We start from the raw sequence: 20,149 nt of genomic DNA, 5'->3' as shown, positions 1-20,149 counted from the left end.
TTGGGGCCATCCAGCTGACAGGCAGCCCCCCAAAATTAAGCAAACTCACTGGCACATGAGATGGAAGACGGGTGCTGGCTCAGACAGCTTCCAATGCGGGGCTAAGTCCTGGAAGAGAAAGATGGGTGCTAAAAGGAACCTCCACTGTTCAGAGCTAGCATGCTCCTGAATGCCACCCCCCCCTTCAGGGAACATAGGAACCTGGCTACAGGATCAGGCCAATGACCCATCTAGCCAGGTGCCTATTATGGGAAACCCAGAAGGCAGGATTCTAGCAAGAGTTCTTGCTGCCTTGCCTTGGGCCATGGCAGGGGTGGGTACAGCAGGATGCTGCGTTAGTGGTCTGATCCTGCTCAGGGCTGTTCTTGTAGCCTTCCATCTGCTCAACATAGAATCGAGGTCTTGGGCAACCTGACAGACGCCAGACAAGTGTAAGGCAGGAAGAAACAGCTATACAAATACAAGATGGGGGACACCTGGCTTATTAGTGAAAAGGATCCGGGGGTCTGGGTGGACCACAAACTGAACTTGAGTCCACAGTGTGATGCAGCAGCAAAAAAAGCTGATGCTATTCCAGGCTGCATCAACAGAAGTCTAGTGTCCAGACCAAGGGAAGTCAGGGCACCACTCGAATCTGCCCTGGTCAAACCACACCTGGGATACTGTGTCCAGTTCTGGGCACCACAATTTAAGAAGGATGTTGATGAGCTGGAAGGTGTGCAGAGGAGGACGAACAAGATGATTACAGGTCTGGAAACCATGCCGGATGAGGAATGGTTGAAGGAGCTGGATATGTTTTGTGTGTGTGTGTAGCCTGGAGAAGAGAAGACTGAGAGATGATACGAGAGCCATCTTCAAAGATCTTAAGGGCTGTCAGGTGGAATAAACTTGTTTTCTCCTGCTCTGGAGGGTAGGACACGAACCAAAAGCTTCCAATGACATGATAGGAGATTTCGGCTCAATATCACGAAGAACTTTCTGACAATAGAGCAGACTCCCTTTGGGAGGTTGTGGGCTCCCCTTCCTTGGAGGTTTTTAAGCAGAGGTTAGATGGCCATCTGTCATGGATGCTTTAGCTGAGATTCTTGGAGGTCCCTTCTAACTCGGCAATTCTGATTCTAAGACTTACCTCCCACATTTTGCAAAGGGACTGAGGTGTATTCCTGGATATGCTCCCCTGTAGCTTCAGGGGAAAGGGCTGGGCAGTTGCAGAGTCAGGCTCAGCTGCGCTGGGTGGAAACCGGCTGGTGCGGAAAGAGGGAGAAGCGTGCAACACCCTCTGCGTCATGGGGACCCGAGGAGCAGAGGAAGGCTGGATGGGAAGGGGGGGAGGAGGAAAGGAGCCGCTTTGGGGAGAGCCTGCTCCGCACAGGAAGCGCTGGGGAGGGAAGGGCGGGGGCAGAGGAAGGTGAACATCTGGCAAACGGACTCAGACAGGAACGGCAGCCAAGGCTTTCCGCCTGAGGGGCTCACACAGGAGAAGGTGCCTTGCTGGAGCAACCCCCAACAGCCAGCCAGGAAGGAGAGCCAAACTTCCAGTTAACACTTTCCTCTCAACCAGAAACTGCAAGCAGCGCCCACAAACCCAGAGATCTGGAATCGTGGCGCAAGTTTTAATCTGTTTCTAGTCTCTTGCTGCTTCTTTTTTAAAAAATGTTTTAAATAGTTGCTCTGAACTATATTTACTGATAATTTTATTGTTTCATTCTCTTTGCGAATCACTCTGAGATTGCTGGGGTTGTTGTTGTTTGTTTACAATCGAGTGGTGTACAGTGGTACCTCGGGTTACATATGCTTCAGGTTACAGACTCCGCTAACCCAGAAATATTACTTTGGGTTAAGAACTTTGCTTCAGGATGAGAACAGAAATCGTGTGGTGGCTGCACAGCGGCAGCAGGAGGCCCCATTAGCTAAAGTGGTGCTTCAGGTTAAGAACAGTTTCAGGTTAAGAACGGACCTCCGGAACGAATTAAGTACGTAACCAGAGGTACCACTGTATATGTTTTACGAAATAAATATATGGAAAGCACGATGTCACTTAAAGGATGTGAGCGATTTCCCTTGAAGCTTGAATCTGTTTGGTCTGGATTATTTTATTTGATGTGTTGTGCCAGTAGGGTGCCTAGGTGACCACAACCTGGGTTGAAGATGCCATTTGGTGATTCTCTTATATATCTGAGTTTCTGACACTGCTCAGGAGGAGCTTCAAAGTTTTCAGAGGTACCTGTGCTATTTCTTTCTTTAAAAATCCCAGGGAGAAGAAGAACTCCCCAAACAGCCCATTGAGAACAGAGCGTCCTCGATGGCCACAAAAATCTCCTCCAGACTGTTCTCAGGGATAATTCTGAATGGAAGCTCTCCATCCTGCAACCCTGTTGCAGAACTCACTTCGTCTTGCCTTGTTGCTGAAAGCTAGGAGGTGGTTCTGGGCCCCAAAGAGAGCCACTTTAGAGGGCCCCCACCCCACACGCCCTCCTGCTGAGTCAGCCCTTGCTTCGCACAGCCATTGACACCAGCATCGTTCCCAGAGCCACCAGCCTTGAATGGCAGCCAGCTGCTGCCACAAGCTCATCCCAGCATGCTGAACAGTCTCCCCACTTCCTGTGGGGAGGAGCAGCCCACCCCAGAGCCGCTCCCCCCCCCCGGAACCTGTTTCTGTTTTCTCCCCAAAGTCCATCCTTCTTCCATCCTAAGTGGCGTCCCATTAAAGGGGAGGGGGCTCGGCCGTAATGAGGGGCAGATGCTCCAAGGACCTTCGCCATCTGCCAAGCTCCGCTACTAATTAGGAGAGATGATGGGCAAGTATCTCATCCCCTTTTCTGCTCCAGACAAAGGCCACCCACCAACAGTGTCCTTTGGAACTGCGTTGGGGAACCGAGGGTGAAGAAATTGCATGCATGCTCGGGCGATGTTTGGGTGTGCGCATCAGAGACACAATTGCATGTGTGTCCTGGCGCCCGTGTGTGTCTTGTGTACTTCCTGGCCAGTACCTCCAAATGGTCCACCGCTGCCCCCACAATCCTGGATCATATTAGAGCTTTGATCTGTTGAAAAGGCATGGTATCCACACACACACACACACACACTTCCGAAGTTCTTTTTGCAATGCTTGATATTTCTGAAAGGCGATGAAGAACCTCAGGGTAATCCAACGCAGCTGAAAGCAGGATCCCACCGCAAATCCATGTCATTCCTATTATGGTGCGCCACCAACAATTGAATAAATGGTTCATACATTACATGACATGGAATTAATTTGCAGGGTGGGGGGTGGCAAGGAAAGTGAAGCCCTGCCTGTGCTAGCAAGCATCCAACTGCACATGAATGGAAAATCTGTAAGGAAACCAGAGGGTCCTTAATCATTCCCAAGTTCATGTTCCAATATGCACCCCGCTCCCCAGACAGGCACACACACAGAGATGCAGTCTAAAGAAAGCCCACCAATATGGCAACAGACCAGCCTTTCTGGATGAAGATCAGGAGCCCATCATCTCATTCCCAGCAGCAGCCAATCGGAGGCTTAAGGCTGTCCCAAACCCCTTTGTCCCAACTGTGTGAAAGACAAAGAGAACGCCGTTGTTTTAGTACAAAAATGCAAAAAAAGAGAGATAGAGGCCAGTGCACTGCTGAACTGCAGGCCTTGCTTTACGGCTATTGAAAACTTCCAGCTTCAAAATGTGATTGCATCCTGAAAACTACATATCTGGAATAGCAAGATGCAGGGATTGCAAGACTGCCCCTCTGCACACATTTCTTCTGCGAACTTTCCATCACCTGCCAGGACATCTGATCTACCTCAAGAGGATGCAAAGATGCATCCTTTTTTCACCAGCTGAGACCTCACCTGCACGGAATTCTCTCTCACCTGGGGAACTTTCCTGCCACAAAGAATCCCAAGGCATGCTTATCTCCCAGCTCCCAGTCCAAGGAACCAGAACCACTACAATAAGGGGCACGTTGCGCAATCCAAATGGTTATGATACGTCTACACTAGCCAGAGAGCTGGAATGAGGTGGCCGTATATAATTCGGTTTTGGTATGGCCACACCCACTCTGGCCTTTTCGTGAAAAGAGGTCCTGTCGTCACCCCTGATCACATTGAGAAGAGGGACCAGCAGGCACAGAATGGAAGAACATTCACCTCTTATGCATGCAGAATGAAATCCCGATTTTCCAGTATTCAGAGTGTAACCATTTGAATATTAGTCATTCCATCACCAATGAATTGGGCACTGCTTCCTAGAGGCACAAAAGGCTTTTCATGGATTAAAGCAGGGGGTCTCAAAGTGGGCAGGATCACACCCCAGGGGGATTACATAGGGGGTGCTAGGAGGCAACGTGCGAGATGATGCATTGATCGCTTATTTAAAATTGACCAAACTGAAACCTAGAGCAAAACACCTCGAGCCTCATATTTAAATTTTTTTACTGCTCTTCTCGCTTTCAAGGCCATTTCCTTTGGGATCTCGCTTGCTCATATTTACAACGCTAAGTTGTCACAAGATAGCGATTTTTAAAACTTTTTTCCTGTTTTGATACAGCAGTATACAAATATTTTTAAAACAAACAATGGCAATAGCTGGCGTCATGGATTGAGTTCCTTCAATTTCATTAAACTAAATACAGTACTTTCAATTGGATTTTGAACAAGTGTGCAATTAACTGTCACTGCCTTGAATTTTATCGTGCTATCACCTTCCTGCAAACCATGAGATTGAATAATGATTTTTTTACAGAGTTGGGGGCACTGGGGATAAATTCATGGATCCAAGGGGGGGCAATGCTCCCCCCCCCAAGTTCAGGAACAGCTGGATTAGAGTGAACCACAATGCACAACCCTACTAGCGACAAGAGAGGTGAGCAGGGATGTTTTCGGCAAGAGAGTTTTCAGGTTTGCCTTCAATCAAAGTGCAGAACAAAATTATTCCCCCCCCTCTTGTGGGAGGGGAAACCCAGTCAGAAGAACAAATGGGTCCCAGCTGCAAGCTCAGAGCACAAGCCGCCACTGTTGATTCACTGCTGGGTAAAATGAGCTGGAGGGAAACAAACTCTCTGGTTTCTGAGAGAGAGAGAGAGGGAGCAGAGATTGCGTTGCAAGGAATTGCTAACTGCTATTTACTGGCCATGGTGGAGCTGTGGGTTATTGCTTTTCTCTTGCCGTTTCTTCTGCCTACCTTTGGGAGGAAAGGGGAGGGGGGAGGACAAAGGAATCAATCCTCAAATCACAACAGGAAAAGGGGGGAAGAGAGGGTGGGTGTGAAGGCAGCAGTCAGGATAGGCAACCCTCCTTCTTCCCATCACAGGGCTTTCAAACTGAGGTGCAGCATTGCCAGGCAAGTGGCTTAAAGAAGGCAACTCCTTTTTAAGGTGGGATGCTTGCTCCAGAGAGCAAAGGTTCACCCAAGTTTAGAAGTGAGTTTTGGGGTGGGATGGGGGAGAGGAAAGGCCACACTTTATGGGCCTCAGGTATTTACAACATTGCAACAGGGAGAGGGACAAGGGCTTGTCTTATCTGCCCTGGCAGCTCAGGACAAACAGCCAGACCTCCTTTTGCCTCCTCCTCTTGCGTAGAGCAGGGGTCAGCAAACTTTTTCAGCAGGGGGCCAGTCCACTGTCCCTCAGACCTTGTGGGGGGCCGGACTATGCTTGGGGGGTGGGGAATGAACGAATTCCTATGCCCCACAAATAACCCAGAGATGCATTTTAAAGAAAAGCACACATTCTACTCATGTGAAAACACACTGATTCCCGGACTGTCCACGGGCCGGAGTGAGAAGGCGATTGGGCCGGATCTGGCCCCTGGGCCTTAGCTTGCCTACCTGTGGCATAGAGGGTTTATTTTAATAAAGGAGGTGGAAGATATGATGGAATGGGGAGGGTGTCAGGGAAATTCAACCAACTGCAGCCATCACAGTCCAAGTCAGATTCTCACACACACATACACAGCCCGGTTCACAAGGGACAGAAAAGTCTCTCATTCATGCCTATTGGGGTCCGTGAGACAGCAGCCAAATATTTGACATTCCCACCCTAAATCTTCTTCCCATCAGGGATGCTTCGGTTGTGGCTCCTGAATTGCAGGGGGTTGGACTAGATGACTCTTGGTATCCCCTCCAACTCTACAGTCCTATGGTCCCATTATTCTCCCATCAGCCTCACACACCGCTCAGCTGGAGAACAACCCCCTCCCATGTGAGGAGAGGCCCGCTGCCATCATAGGCTGGCACTGATAGCTTCCTAGCCATTAAGTTAATTAACTCCCAGCAAGCTGCTTAGGGAGAAGCCAAACAGCACAAGCCCCTACCCAACACCAGTGGTCCAGGAGGAGGTGGAGGGGGCAACCCCCCCGGCCATTCTAAGCCATTGCCCGCGCTGGCAGGGGCTGATGGGAGTTGTAGTCCAACAGACCTGCAGGGGCGTCGCAGCTTCTGTATTGCTGTACTGCACAATCTACTGGAACCATTCCCTATTTGCTCCCAAAAGCAAACACCCACCCACCCCGCAGCCTTCTGAAGCAGCTAATCACCCAACGAAGCTGAACGTTGGAAGATTCAGGGCAGATAAAAATAACGGACTTCTTCACAAAGGGCAGAGTGAAACTGCAGAACTCCTTCCAACAGGAGTAATAATAATAATAATAATAATAATAATAATAATAATAATAATAATAATTTATTATTTATACCTCGCCCATCTGGCTGGGTTTCCCCAGCCACTCTGGGTGGCTCCCAACAGAATTAAAAGCACAACAGAACATCAAACGTTAAAAACTTCCCTAAACAGGGCTGCCTTCAGATGTCTTCTAAAAGTCAGATAGTTGTTTATTTCCTTGACATCTGATGGGAGGGCGTTCCACAGGGTGGGTGCCACCACCGAGAAGGCCCTCTGTCTGGTTCCCTGCAATCTCACTTCTTGCAGGGAGGGAACTGCCAGAAGGCCCTCGGAGCTGGACCTCAGTGTCCGGGCAGAACAATGGGGGTGGAGACACTCCTTCAGGTAAACTGGGCCAAGGCCGTTTAAGGCTTTGAAGGTCAGCACCGACACTTTGAATTGTGCTTGGAAACATACTGGGAGCCAATGCAGATCTCTCAGGACCGATGTTATGTGGTCCCGGCAGCCGCTCCTAGTCACCAGTCAAGCTGCCGCATTCTGGAGGCAGCGATGGTGACCAACTTGGATGTCTTTAAAAGGAGATGAGACAAATTCAAGGAGGAGAAGCTACCAGCCATGATGTTTGTGCTCTGAAGCCCAGCTGAGTCCTCCTTGAGAGTTTCCCGTTGGGGCACCTGGTGGCATAGCTGTCAACTTTTCCCTTTCAAGCGAAATTCCCTTATTCCAAATAGGATTCCTCGCAAGAAAAGTGAAAAGTTGACAGCTATGCCTGGTGGACCACTGTGAGAACAGGGCACTGAACTAGGTGGGCCTGTGGCCTGAACCACCAATGGGCTCTTCCGATGTTCACATGCCGAAGTGCAACTCAATTCTCACCCCTTTGGAACACATCTCCCAAACTGGGTATGTCCTCTGTGCCACAGTGGTGAGAGCCAACAAGGTGCCCCTCAACATCTCCCATCAGCCCTAGCCAGATGAGCTAATGGCCAGAGAAGTAGGAGTTGGGTGCCCAACACGTTGGCTGCCACAGACAGGGAGGAGGAAAATTCCAGAGCTCCAACAAGGCTTAGATCAAGTACCTTCTTCAGACCCAAAACCCACTTTTAACCCAAACGTGTATTTTTGGAGACACGTTTCTTCATCTTTTGCCACATCCTTGCACGGCAGTGCTCCTGTTGTGACCCATCTTGGCTCAGGCCACACTCCCAAAGTCTTGAACCCCCAGCTGAAGACCAGTGGCTCAGATTATGCCTTGGAACCACATGAGATAGATGGAGAAACAGGGACGGTTTCCTTCATCACAGGCCAAACATGATGTCTGAGGTCTGTGCTATCTCTTCTAGATAGCTGGTATGCTGCTTTATCTGCCTTGGGAAAGATGACGTGCCCAGGCCTGTTTTTAAGAGATGATTCACAATACAAAATTCACAATACAATTTTGTATTCAACATTGCTTCATCTGTGCCTCTCTCTCTCTCTCTCTCCACACACACACACACACACACACACACACACACACACACACACACAGTGAGAGGGAGGGAGAGCAGTAGTGTAGTGGTTAGGGCTAGACTGGGACGCAGGAGACCAAGGGTCCCAATCTCCTACTCTGCCATGAAGGTCACTGGAGGACCTTGGAAGCCAGAGGAGTTTGAGGAGTTCGAAGCCAGTGTAGTTCCAGTGTAGTTTGAGGAGTTTAGTGATCTGACATGGTCATCTCCTTCCTGCCTCTGTTTACTGCCCCTCTCTATCTCTTGTTAAAGTTCTTTGATGGCTGAGAGCAGCCTTTAATGTATAATCTGGTGGAAGGAAGAAGCAGATAGTGATGGGTACCTTCTGACCTTCTTTGATGTTAGACATTGTTTGGAGGAACGTGCTGTATTGGAATAGGGGGCTAGCTAATTAATAATCTGCACTAGCTAGTCGGGCAAGGCATGTAGGCTAACAAGTTAGTATCTATAAATCGGATGGTTTTGGGGCATAGTTCTGAGAAACAAGTGCATGGACTGATCGAAGGGCCGTGCAAACGAAGGCTACCTAGGGGTCACTTGGCCACTTCTTGAGGGCTTCCCAGTGGCTGATCGAAGTGCATGCTTGGTAATGTATATAATGATTGCTGTTTAGAAAACAAAATCTTTAACCTTCTCACTCCCTTGTGTTTGTATTGCTTCTGAATCTCATGAAAAGAACCGCCTTGCATTTGGCAAGACAGCCAGCCAGACACGCTTAGCCTAGCCTACTTCACAGGGTTGTTTGTGAGGACAAATGGGGAGGACGAGAACTATGTACACCACCTTGAGCTCCTTGGGAGAAAAAGGGGGAGATAAATGCAATAAACAGAGAGAGACCAATGCTTTCACAAGGGACGCGGGTGGCGCTGTGGTCTAAACCACAGAGCCTAGGACTTGCCGATCAGAAGGTTGGTGGTTCAAATCCCTGCAACGGGGTGAGCTCCCGTTGCTCGGTCCCAGCTCCTGCCAACCTAGCAGTTCAAAAGTATGTCAAAGTGCAAGTAGATAAATCGGTACCACTCTGGCGGGAAGGTAAACGGCGTTTCCGTGCGCAGCTCTGGTTCGCCAGAAGCGGCTTAGTCATGCTGGCCACATGACCCGGAAGCTGTACGCCAGCTCCCTCAGCCAATAAAGCAAGATGAGCGTCACAACCCCAGAGTCGGCCACGACTGGACCTAATGGTCAGGGGTCCCTTTACCTTTACTGCTTTCACACCTTGCATCCAAAGCTAACCATTGCCAGTACCTGCCTAACTGGGAGATGGCTACCTTATTAAGAGGACTGGTAGCCCAGACTTGGTACAACTTAAAAGGCCTCCCTCCCTGGGAGAGAACCAATGGCCCATGTAGTCCATCATCCAGTTCTCATAGTGACTGCAAAAGTCCTCTCCCCTCCTTTGGTTTCCAGACACTTGAATGCAAAAGCATGGCTGTCTCCAACTGGGGGTGTACAGCACAGTCATTATGGTTAGCAGCTGTTGACAGCCCTCCTCCTCCTCCTCCTCCCATGGAATGGGAGGTGGAAGAATGCTGCCCCCCTTTTCCATCTGCAAAGAGGTTTGTCAAGCAGCTCACAAGAAGGCAGAGCTGAGAACAGCCACATTTCTCCACCCAGTCAAGCCCACCAACCTCTCCCTCTCTCCCCATCCTCCATCACATCTGGTTTTCCAAAGTGACAAAGGACTGAAACAGGAGCCTCGTCTCCCGCCCCACCGAGCCCCCTCTGCAACTAAGCTCCGAAATCGCCTCTCTTCCCACCATCACAATCCAGCCCTTGTTCTCCCAACCTCCCTCCTCCCCTCCCGTCAGACAAATATTTAACATCTGCCAGAATCTGAGAACCCAACAGCTCATGTCAAGAGGGTGGAGGGCAAATGGGTGGCGTCAAGGCAGCTGCCTGCCATGGCCTCTGGTTGGCAAAAGCCCTGCAAGAAAAAACGTAACCGGAGGGAAACTGCATCAGCAATTTTTTTATTAAAAAAATAAAACCACACCCCAATTCTGCCAATTGCTTTGCTAGCCCAGAAAGCTTGTAAGCCAGGCCACTGCTTAAAAAAATGACTTTCACCTGTGTGCTTGTCCACAAAGGCCATCCATATTGCGCAATGCAGCTAAATCTGCGCCACTGAAGCATCACAGCAAACAAAGATGGCTGCCCAGGGCCCCTTTTTCTAAAGGCCTGTGGCCCTCCAGATGTTCCTCACAGTGGAACCCCAGGCGTGGAACAGAATCAAAGCTACTCTTGCAGAAAGTAGCTGGCGATGCTTGGAAATTTTATGAAACCTTTAAAAAAATATTTCGGTCCGCCATTTTGTTTCAAAATGGCACCTGAAGGTATTCAAAGGTTCAATAAAACCTGCTCTCCAATCCTGGGAACTGCCACACAAAATTGGGTGGCAATATCTTCAAAGGCATCTTGTGCAGTTTGGAAGGGTACAGTCTGCCATCTTGTTTCAAAATGGCAACTCATGGTGTCCCAAAATGCACACCGGCACCTGCTCTTCCAGCCAATGGCATCCAAATACAGACAAAAACCTGGCCCCTCCATCTTGGGAACCTTTGTGCTAAATTTGGTGGTGGCATCTCAAAAAGAGCTCAGATGCATAGAGCACAGAGAGGCAAACCATTCTCCAAAATATCTAGATGACAAGAAACATCTCAAACCACATTGACTGTTTAAATCGCAGCTGCTAAAAAACCCCAATAATACGTAGCGTGAGTTACACACCCCAAGCAAAGGAATGCTCCAAGACCAATGCAAACAGCTCAGTCTTGGCGCTGAAATTCTAAGTGCCAACATCGCACATGCTTCCAAGGAGAGGGCGTTCTGCAGGCAGGATACCACCACTAGGAGGGCCCTTTGCCCTCCCCTGGCTGCTTATTAGCTACCAGTCCCATCACTATATAGAGCCCTGAACAGCTTAGGATCCGGCTTCCCATCATAGCGCCTCTTGCTGCCCTATCCTGCCTGTGACTTAGAAAAGGGCCAGTGTACAAAGGCAGAGCAACTGCTTGGCTTGCAGAATGTTCTGCGTTCAGTCTCCAGGTAAAACCCCTGTCTGGAACCCTGGACTCAGGGATGGCAAGGCTGATCTCATAGAATCACAAAACTGCAGTGGGAAGGGGTACCCAGGGTCATCTAGTCCAACCCCAGCGCAAGGCAGCTTTCTCTGAGATTTGAGTATACCAGGAGGGCCCTTTGGGCTGTACCAGACAAAGCCTGGGCTACCAGGACTCTTAATAAGGTAAGTCTTCCTGGTGGATAGAGTGGTGTTGAATACAAAACTGGACTGTGAATTTGAGAGGAAGTGATTTAGCTCAGTAGCAAAGCAACCGCCTTGCATGCAGAACATCACAGGTTCAATCCTGCTGGCATCTCCAGGGAGGGAGCGACTCCCTGCCTGAAATTCTGGAGAGCTGCTGCCAGTCTGTGCAGACACAACTAAGCTAGGTGAATGCAATGGGCCGACTCAGTCTAAGGCAGCTTCCTGTGGTCCTAGGTGCTTTCAATATTTCTGTGGTTGTTTTTGTGTGGCTTTACATTTTGCGACTCACCCGGTGATCCCTGCGTGACAAAGGACACACGGTGTGCATTTTACAATCCTTGGCACCCACTGACTGGTCTCATCTCCTGGCACAGGCAGGGCAGGACACAGAGAGACCTGCCTACAGATATTAGGCTCCTGCTTTTAAGGCTTTCTGGCCCTATGCCAACACCTGGCATTTGGCCTGGCGCTGAACAGGCAGCAAACAGGCAACCAATGGACCTTCTTTAGACTCTCTGTGTTAAACACACAATTCTATCCAGCTTTGAAACAGTTAATGATCTGGCAGCTGTAATTTGCACTAATTGCAGCTTCTGGGTAATTTTCAAGGGCAGCTCCATTGGAGCCTGAGTCACCAGGCTATCCTTGCCAAAAGGACTCCACTCCCATCAGCCCCAGTCCACGTGGCCAGTGGTCAAGAGGGGCCAGGATCACTGGTGAATCTTCCATGCCCTGGCAAGTGAGGAGATAAGGAGGTTTTCAAGTTTGTTTGCGGCGGTTTAGCATGGAGGAAGCAGGAAAAATAAATCTGGCAAAGGCTGGATACTGCTTGCTTTTTCTTTGATAGGGTTCCTACTTCACCCTAACACTTTAAAAGCTAACACTTATTTGCAAGACGGTTTGCATATCTAATTGAAAGCTAACAGTTGCATTTCATCTGCTAAAGCTGATTGTATCTTACAGCTTGAAGCTATGCAGTCAGAAGCAAAGACCAGGAAGCTGTTCACAGGATAGCAGTCATGGTGAGCCTAATAAGTTGAGAACTATGCTTTGGCCTGCTGCTCTTTGCTGTGTGCCTGCATGGGAGAGCCAGCATAGTGCAGCAGTTAAGAGCCTTGGGCTAGGACCTGGGAGACCAGAGTTCGAATCCCCATCAACTGGCCACGAAGCTCACTCGGGAGCCAGTCTCTGTCCCTCGCAGCCCAACCTACCTCACAGGGTTGTTGCGAGGGGTTAAATGAGATGGGGAAGAACCATGTGCGCCAACTTGCAGGAAAAGGTGGAATATTGATGCAATCAAATAAATATACAGGCACTTCAAGCCTTACTGCCACCCCAACAGGGGAAAGGGACGTCTTGAAAGGAGCCCAAGTCACCTTCTATCTAACTTTCGCTTGAGAAGATCCTGGCATTTTCCAAAATGGGAGGAGCAACTGGAAGAGGGTGTACAGCAAAGGGACAGGGCGCCAGAGTTCACCCCATTATGGGATGGCGGACACCCCTCCTTTGGGATTCTCAGGAGAAGCTCAGAAGCCCCACAGAACTCAGCGCCTTGCACCTTGTCAAGCATTTAGAGCAGCAGTTCTCAACCTGCGAGTCCCCAAATGCTGTTGGACTACAACTCCCATCATCCCTGAGCTCTGGCCTTGCTAGCTAGGGGTGATGGGAGTTGTAGTTCAACAACATCTGGGGACCCACAGGTTGAGAAAGGCTGATTTAGAGCATGTCTTGTGCACTGGTGGCCCTTACAGGAACCCTGCAAAGTAGGCCAGTGTTACCTCCGGATTGCAGGGTGGGGTTTGAGATTGAAGAAGTGGTTTGCCGGCAGTCGCCTCCTGAACCCGAGGCCGGTGCTTGATCTGAGAGATCCCTGCTGCAGCCTGATCTGGAAAGGGGCTCTGACCACACATCTCTCTTCACGGCCACTCTACAAACTGGGATAATCCTATAGCTCGCTAGCACTGAGGCATCAAGGCAAACATCTGTCATGCACAGCATCATGCATTCTTCTCTTCTCCCCTTATTCTGAGTAGTTTAAACTTTATAGAGTCCTGTACAAAGCACTCCCCCTTTTATCCTCCCAGGAGCCCTGTGAGGTAGGCTGAAAGACAGGGGTGCTTTGTGGCTAAGCGAGGATTTGAACCTGCGAGAATTGATGCTTTTGAATTCTGGTGCTGGAGGAGACTCTTGAGAGTCCCATGGACTGCAAGAAGATCAAACCTATCCATTCTGAAGGAAATCAGCCCTGAGTGCTCACTGGAAGGACAGATCATGAAGCTGAGGCTCCAAGACTTTGGCCACCTCATGAGAAGAGAAGACTCCCTGGAAAAGACCCTGATGTTGGGAAAGATGGAGGGCACAAGGAGAATGGGACAACAGAGGACGAGATGGTTGGACAGTGTTCTCGGAGCTACTAGCATGAGTTTGACCAAACTGCAGGAGGCAGTGAGTGATTAAACAACAACGATTAAACAACAACTCCCCAGTCCTAGCCTTAACCTCCAAACCACCCCCCCGGCCCAGCCAAGGTTATCTGTAATTTTTAAGAACTCTCCAGCAAACTGCTTTCTTTTTCGTTAAAACGGTACCCAGGGCTGTTCCTAAGCAGCAGGCAGCCACCATCAATCTTGCATGTGCCTGCACACATACTTCCTGTAGCCAGCCAGGCTGTGCCCCCATAAATCCTCAGGGGCTCCATTCTCCGCCCCCCCCTTGTGCAAGGACTCTGAGGCGGTCACCCGGCTGCAGGCATGCAAGCCCAGAGACAAGGGGGGGGCAGAGGACAGGCTTGGCATGCAGCTGACTCAGCCGAAGGGCCGGCCAGCAGGCGCAAAGCTCCCTTTGTGCTACTTCAATGTAGGTCAGCTAAGAAGTCGGCCACTCAGCTCAGATTTTCAGCTAAAACCCATTCACGGAACTGTGTCAGTTTCAGGCTCCGGCAAAGCCCAGCTAGGCTGGGGAATTGCAGAGAGGCGAAAGGATTCACAGCACAAGACTCTGAAGCACATTCAATGTGTGTGGCTTTGCCCCCCAAGGAATCCTGGGAACTGTAGTTCCAGCTGCATGGAGCTACCCTTTCCAACTACAACTCCCAGGATTCTTTGGAGCAAAGTTGTGCGCTTAAAGCGGGCATTGACTATGGCTTGCATATATACTGTGTTCTGCACTACACTCTGTCTGCCCCTCTGCACCCCCAAAAAATCAGCTATGGATCCATGCCTCAATTCTTCAGGTGGTTATGGGGTGGGGGCAGAAATGATGATGCTGTTTGGGTTACAGAATTCAGCTTCCTTTGCCCTTTTAAAAATGAAGTTCCTAGGCCTCATGATTCATACACGTTGCAGAATTCAGATTGCCCGAGCGCAGAATTTTAAGGCTTTGCTTCACTTTTCAGCCCAGTTCAGCAGTGGCCAAAGTAAAAACCAAACAAAACAGAACTGCTAAGACCCTCTCATGGCTCCTTCCACCACAAAGACAGGCTGTTTAATGAGATTCTGTAATTTTTTTAAGGGGGTGGGGAGGAGTGAATTGCTTCCAGAGCGTAATCACTGGCTTTCTAAAAAAGAAAGAAAAGGGAGGCGGGCTGCGAGCTCTGATGGAAGGTTTTCTTGGTGGAATTAGCCGCCTTTGATCTCCTGTTGAGTCAGCTTTTTAAAGGGAAAATGAGCCAGAGATTTCTAGGTTTAGGAAAACCCAGACAGCAGCGATGCAATTAGTCAAAAGGAAAAAGAAAAAGATCTGTTTTGCCCCAAGGCAGACCATCAATAGCCACAACTGCCTACCCCAAATTTAGAACTAAGCAGGAGGCAGAGTTTGCTCTCTTCTTCAGAGAGGCCTAGGGGCTTGGGGGGGATTTTTGACCTTATGGTGCCTCTGTACCCACCCCAGAACAGAAATCAGATACAGCATGAATTTGAAGGGAGGGGGCTATCAGAGAAGAGGTCAGTGAAAGACCCCCTCCTCCATTTCTCTCCTTGTGAAAAATAGATACTACAAACCCAGCAGGCAGCGGGGGGGCGGGCGGGGGGGAAGGACACACACTTTGAGGGATAAATAAAAAAGCTAGGATACAGCTGCACAAATCGGGGTGCTGGAAAGGAGAAGAGAGAGGGAGGGAAAGAACACATTTGGAAAAGGAGATCAGAGGGACTAGTGGCTTGCGTTGCAATCAAACTCAATCCTACACCCCCCCCCCAAAAAAAATCACATCTGTCCCATGAGGCTTCCTGGTGAGGTTTTCTCCACTCACAAGTCATGCACAGAAGAGGATGCCCATGCTTTGTGCGCAATGCGCCCGAGAACCAACCTAGCACCACTAACACAAAGTCCTCTCGATTTAGGGATGATTTAGGGAATTTGATCCGGCAGTGCTATGCGGGTGGGAGGAGCATCCCCCCCCCACTTAGGCAATTGAGCAGCAGGTGGAACAGGACAGCTGAGGAAGAGGCAGAAGGCAGGCCTGGAGTGGGGGGTGGGTAGAGAGAGGGGGAGGGGTGGTAAAAGCATGGGGGGAGGGGGCAGGAACAGGGATGCTGCTGGCTGAGGACCACGTGCCTGGGGAGGATGTGGGTGGGGTGGGGGCCTGTGACCAGGTGCGCATGTGCACAGACTTGCTTGCTCACTCCAGCTGCTCACAGCCCAGATGCTGCTCTGCTTCCCTGCATTGCACAAGATTAAAACGGCCAGTTTTGGGGGGGGGGACACAGTCGGACGAGGGTCTGGGAGAGACCAGGGTACCAATCCTCCCATTCATGTGTGTGTATGACCTTGGGAATCTGCCACCGTCTCTCAGCCTAACCTACCTCACAGGGTTGCTGTGAGGATTCAACAAAAAGCAGGGAAGAACTATGTGCACCAATCACCTTGAGGTACCTGAAGGAGCATCTCCACCCCCATTGTTCTCTGGTGGTTCCCTCACTGTGAGAAGCCAAGTTACAGGGAACCAGGCAGAGGGCCTTCTCGGTGGTGGCACCCGCCCTGTGGAACGCCCTCCCATCAGATGTGAAAGAAATAAGCAGCTATCCTATATTTCAAAGGCATCTGAAGGCAGCCCTGTTTAGGGAAGGTTTTAATATTTAATGCTGTATTTTTAACACTTGTTTTTAACACAGAGTGGCTGGGGAAACTCAGCCTGATGGGTGGGGTATAAATAATAAACTATAAAATATTATTACAAACATAATAAATAACTAATAACATTAACTGGATTATTAGGTTTTCCATGCTGTCGTCAACTTGAAAGGATGCCCACCTCCCCTTATTGTGCACAGAGATGCTTCCACGCCAACTGGTATACCTGCTTTTTTGGGTTCTGATTCTGCAAATACTACCCCCCCCCCACACCTTAAATTGTTGAGACACGGAGAGTGGGGGAGAGAAAGCAAAGACTTCTAGAAGGGGGGGGGAGGGAAGAGAGGGGGCTGCTGCAGGGCTACCTGAAGAATGAGAGCCCTGTGCTTCCCCTCCCCTCCTAGTTGCTAGCCCAGGGGGGGCCCAGTAGCAGCCAATCTCCATTGGGGAAGGGGGGGTCTTCAAGACCAGTCCATCTGGAGGAGGACCCTAACCAGCAATGGCCTTCTATTTTCCCAGCCTATGTTCTTCCAGGGCTACAGACTGGCCCCGAGGGCCAGTGGCGTAGCGTGGGGGGTGCAGGGGGGGCCGGCCGCACCGGGCGCAACATCTGGGGGGGGGGCACGCTCGCACTCGAGTGCTAAAATCCACGGGTTAGGGGGCGCAAATTACTTGCCTTGCCCCGGGTGCTGACAACCCACGGCCACTGCCGAGGGCTCCGCTCTGGAAGCCACAGGGAGGAGAGAGGGGCGTCCGGCTTGGGGCCTCGTTGGGCTTCCCAGTTGAGACACCTGGCCGGCCAGTGAGAGAGCAGGATGCTGAGCTGGATAAGCCCCCTTTGACCTGATTCAGCAGGACTCTTCAGGTGTTCTCATAGAACCTTCAGGTCCAGGAGCAGTCTATCTAGATTCCCATACTCTGTGGGGTATTTTGGCCACTGTGATGCGGGACCAGGTGGGCGTGATCCACCAGGCTCTTCCTCAGAAGACGGGTTGGTGAAGGAGACAAAGCAATTCTGTATCTGGGGGGGGGGGGGAGTGCCCATCTTGCAAAGCCAGGATCTCCGCCACTCACTGTTCCCTTCCGCTCCCTGTTTCCCATTCACAAAGGGCTTGGTTTGGATCAAAGACATTTCGGAAGGGCAGGAAGGAGGCCCCCTCCCACTTCGTGGAGTGCCACGTTTTTGGGGAAAGGATTTCCCGCCCATCCCGTCGCACAGGGGGGAAATCCTGCAACAAGATCCCCTTTGCTGCTCCCCCCCCCGCAGGAAAACGCCCCCTCCGCCTGGAGAACAAAGTTCCATTTCCCTTGCCGCTCCCCAAGGGCCCATGCGCTCACCATTCGAGGGCCTAATCCTGCAATTTCCACGTCTGAATTGCCCCCCCTCCAGCAAAAAAATAAAAAGGGGGGGGGATCTCCTTAGAAACAACTTCTTGCAAAGAGAGGCGCTCCGGCCGCGAGGCATTAATTGTACCGGCATCGGGGGAGCGCAAAGTTATGCACGCGTGGAGTTACGCACGTGTGAATCAGCATAAACAGAGTGGGGAAAGGGAGACAATGATGCCTAAGGGAACACGTTTCCCACTTGCAGCCGCGAGCGAAAGAACGAACTTGGAGCCTGCCCCCTCCCGGCACGTGTGAATCAGCATCTACGCGGGGGAAACAAAGGAGGAGAGCCCAAGCCGCCCATGACAACGTGTTCTCCTCTTCCCTTCCCGCGAGGGAAAGCGCATCCCGGGGCAAGCCACCTACACGTGCGACGTAACGCACGTGTGAATCAGCATATGAGCGGGGAAACAGGAGGAGGGTAGCCAACCCGGCTGGCCAAGGGAACGCGCGCCCCCGGAGCCCGCCCACCCGCCCGCCGCACGTGTGAACGGCCTCCTCGGCTGCCTCACCTTGCCGGATGGAGACGTTCCTGTCGTTGGCGGCGCGCAGCACGACCTGGGGGCTGCTCTGCTCGAGCACGAAGAGCTCGTCCTTGCCCACCTTGGCGCTCTTGCCGGCCTTGAGGGTGCCGCTGGGGCCCGAGGGCGCCAGGTACTTGCCGTCGGCGTCGCGGAAGGCCACCTTGCCGGCGCGGAACTCCAGCGTGAAGCCGGCGTCGGGCTCGGGCCGCGCCACCAGCTGCCCGTCGCGGCGCAGGAAGCGGTGGTCGGCCGTCTGCAGGCTGTAGCGCTGCTCCTGGAAGACCAGCGTGACCAGCGCGTCCAGGCCCCACGGCACGTCGCGGTCCACGGCGATCTCGTCGCGGGCGGCCGCCAGGTGCGCGTAGCGCTTGCGCGTGACGCTGAAGATGTTCACCTGCGGGTGCAGCGCCAGGTGCACGCTCCACTTCTCGGCCGCCGAGATGCTCTGCGCGAAGCACGACAGGCGGTCCTCGGTGCCGCCGAAGAAGCGACGGTGCGGCTCCGACTGCAGCGACCAGCGCCCGTCGTCGTGCGCCAGGATGACGAAGCGGCAGTCGGCCGAGGCGGGCGCCTCGCTGTCGCAGCTGACGTGCCCGTCCTTGTCGGCCGCCAGGTAGCGGCCCAGGTGGCTGCGCAGGTACACGGCCGTCGAGTCCTCGGCCGCCTGCTCCAGCGTCCAGATCTGCTTCTTCTTCAGGCTGGGCGCCGACGCGTTGAGCTTGAAGCCGAACGCCTCGGCCGTCAGGTACTTGTTGCCGCAGTTGATGAGGCCGAATTGGATCTGGAGCGACTCCGAAGTGCCGTTGGCCGTCATGGCGGGGCGCGCAAAAGCCGGGCGAGAGGGGGAAACGGCGTCGGGAGGCTGGCTGGCTGGCGGGGCCCCTTCCTCGGCTTGCCTTTGTCTGGCTGGCTGGCGGACCAGCTGCTGCTGCTGCCCCCCCTTCTCCTTGCCTGGCCTCGCCTTTCCCCTGCCCGATTCACAAAGGCCGATTCACAAAGCCCAGCTGCTGCTGCTGTTGCCACCCTCGCCGCCGCCTCTCTCTAGCGCGCGGGTGATGTCAGGTCCCCTCTTTAATAAGAGACGGAGAGAAAAGGCGACCCCGCCTCCGAGGCGCCTCAGACGAGAGGGGGTGGAGTCCGCGCACGGAGGGGGCCTCATCCGGAGCTGCCGGGCCCTTTCCCGGGAGTAAGTCCCGCTTGGAGGCACCGAGGCTTGCTTCTGAGTAGGAGCGTGGCGCTGGCGAGGCACGCTGTTACCTGGGAGTAAGCCGCGTGGGAAACAATGGGGCTTTATAGGGAGGGAGATGTCTAGGGCGAGACCATTTCGAAGCGCATCAGAATGAAGCGCGCGTCTGCTTTCCCCGGGGGAGAGCACATCCACGGCGTTTTTTAGGCTTAGGCTATCGAAGCGCGAAGCGCTGGCTTGCTGCAGTCTTGGTTACAGTATATGTATTAAATGACTGCAGTTGCGCGGTGCAATCCTACGCAGATTAGTCAGAGGCAGAGTCCACCATTTGCAGCCAGAAGGGTTCTTCTCCAGGACCTCCCGAAAACCCTGGAGAGGGTGCCCATGGTCTCCCAGCTCCCACCATCCTCCACCCAGCTTCCCACCCAGGAGATGCAGACCAAGGATGGAGACCCTTTGGTTCTCCAGATGTTGCTGCCCTACAACTCCCATCGGCACCAGCAAGCATGGGCTAGTGGCCAAGGGTACTGGGAGTTGTAGTCCGACAACATCTGGAGGGCCAGAGGCCCCCCCCAACCTGGTGTAGCTCATACTA

The 20,149-nt window shown here is 52.0% G+C and overlaps 1 protein-coding gene across 2 annotated transcripts in view; it reads right to left on the bottom strand.

Moving 5' to 3' along the window:
* FSCN1 (fascin actin-bundling protein 1) overlaps window positions 1–19,536 on the bottom strand; it is a 42,126-nt gene extending 22,590 nt beyond the window's left edge. The window contains exon 1 of one of the 2 annotated variants that reach the window (XM_083585775.1): window positions 18,357–19,536. In XM_083585775.1, coding sequence (XP_083441901.1) covers window positions 18,357–19,182 — 826 coding nt within the window. In that variant the 5' untranslated portion in view covers window positions 19,183–19,536. The remainder of the gene's footprint in view (window positions 1–18,356) is intronic. The other variant, XM_083585776.1, reaches the window with a different exon arrangement.
* Between the last annotated feature and the right edge of the window lie 613 nt (window positions 19,537–20,149).

The sequence above is a fragment of the Podarcis filfolensis genome, assembly GCF_964270895.1.
Source record: "Podarcis filfolensis genome assembly, chromosome: 14".
Classification (NCBI taxonomy): Eukaryota; Metazoa; Chordata; class Lepidosauria; order Squamata; family Lacertidae; genus Podarcis; species Podarcis filfolensis.
The sequence above is the reverse complement of the archived record's forward strand: the minus strand, read 5'-3'. Positions and strand labels throughout refer to the sequence as shown.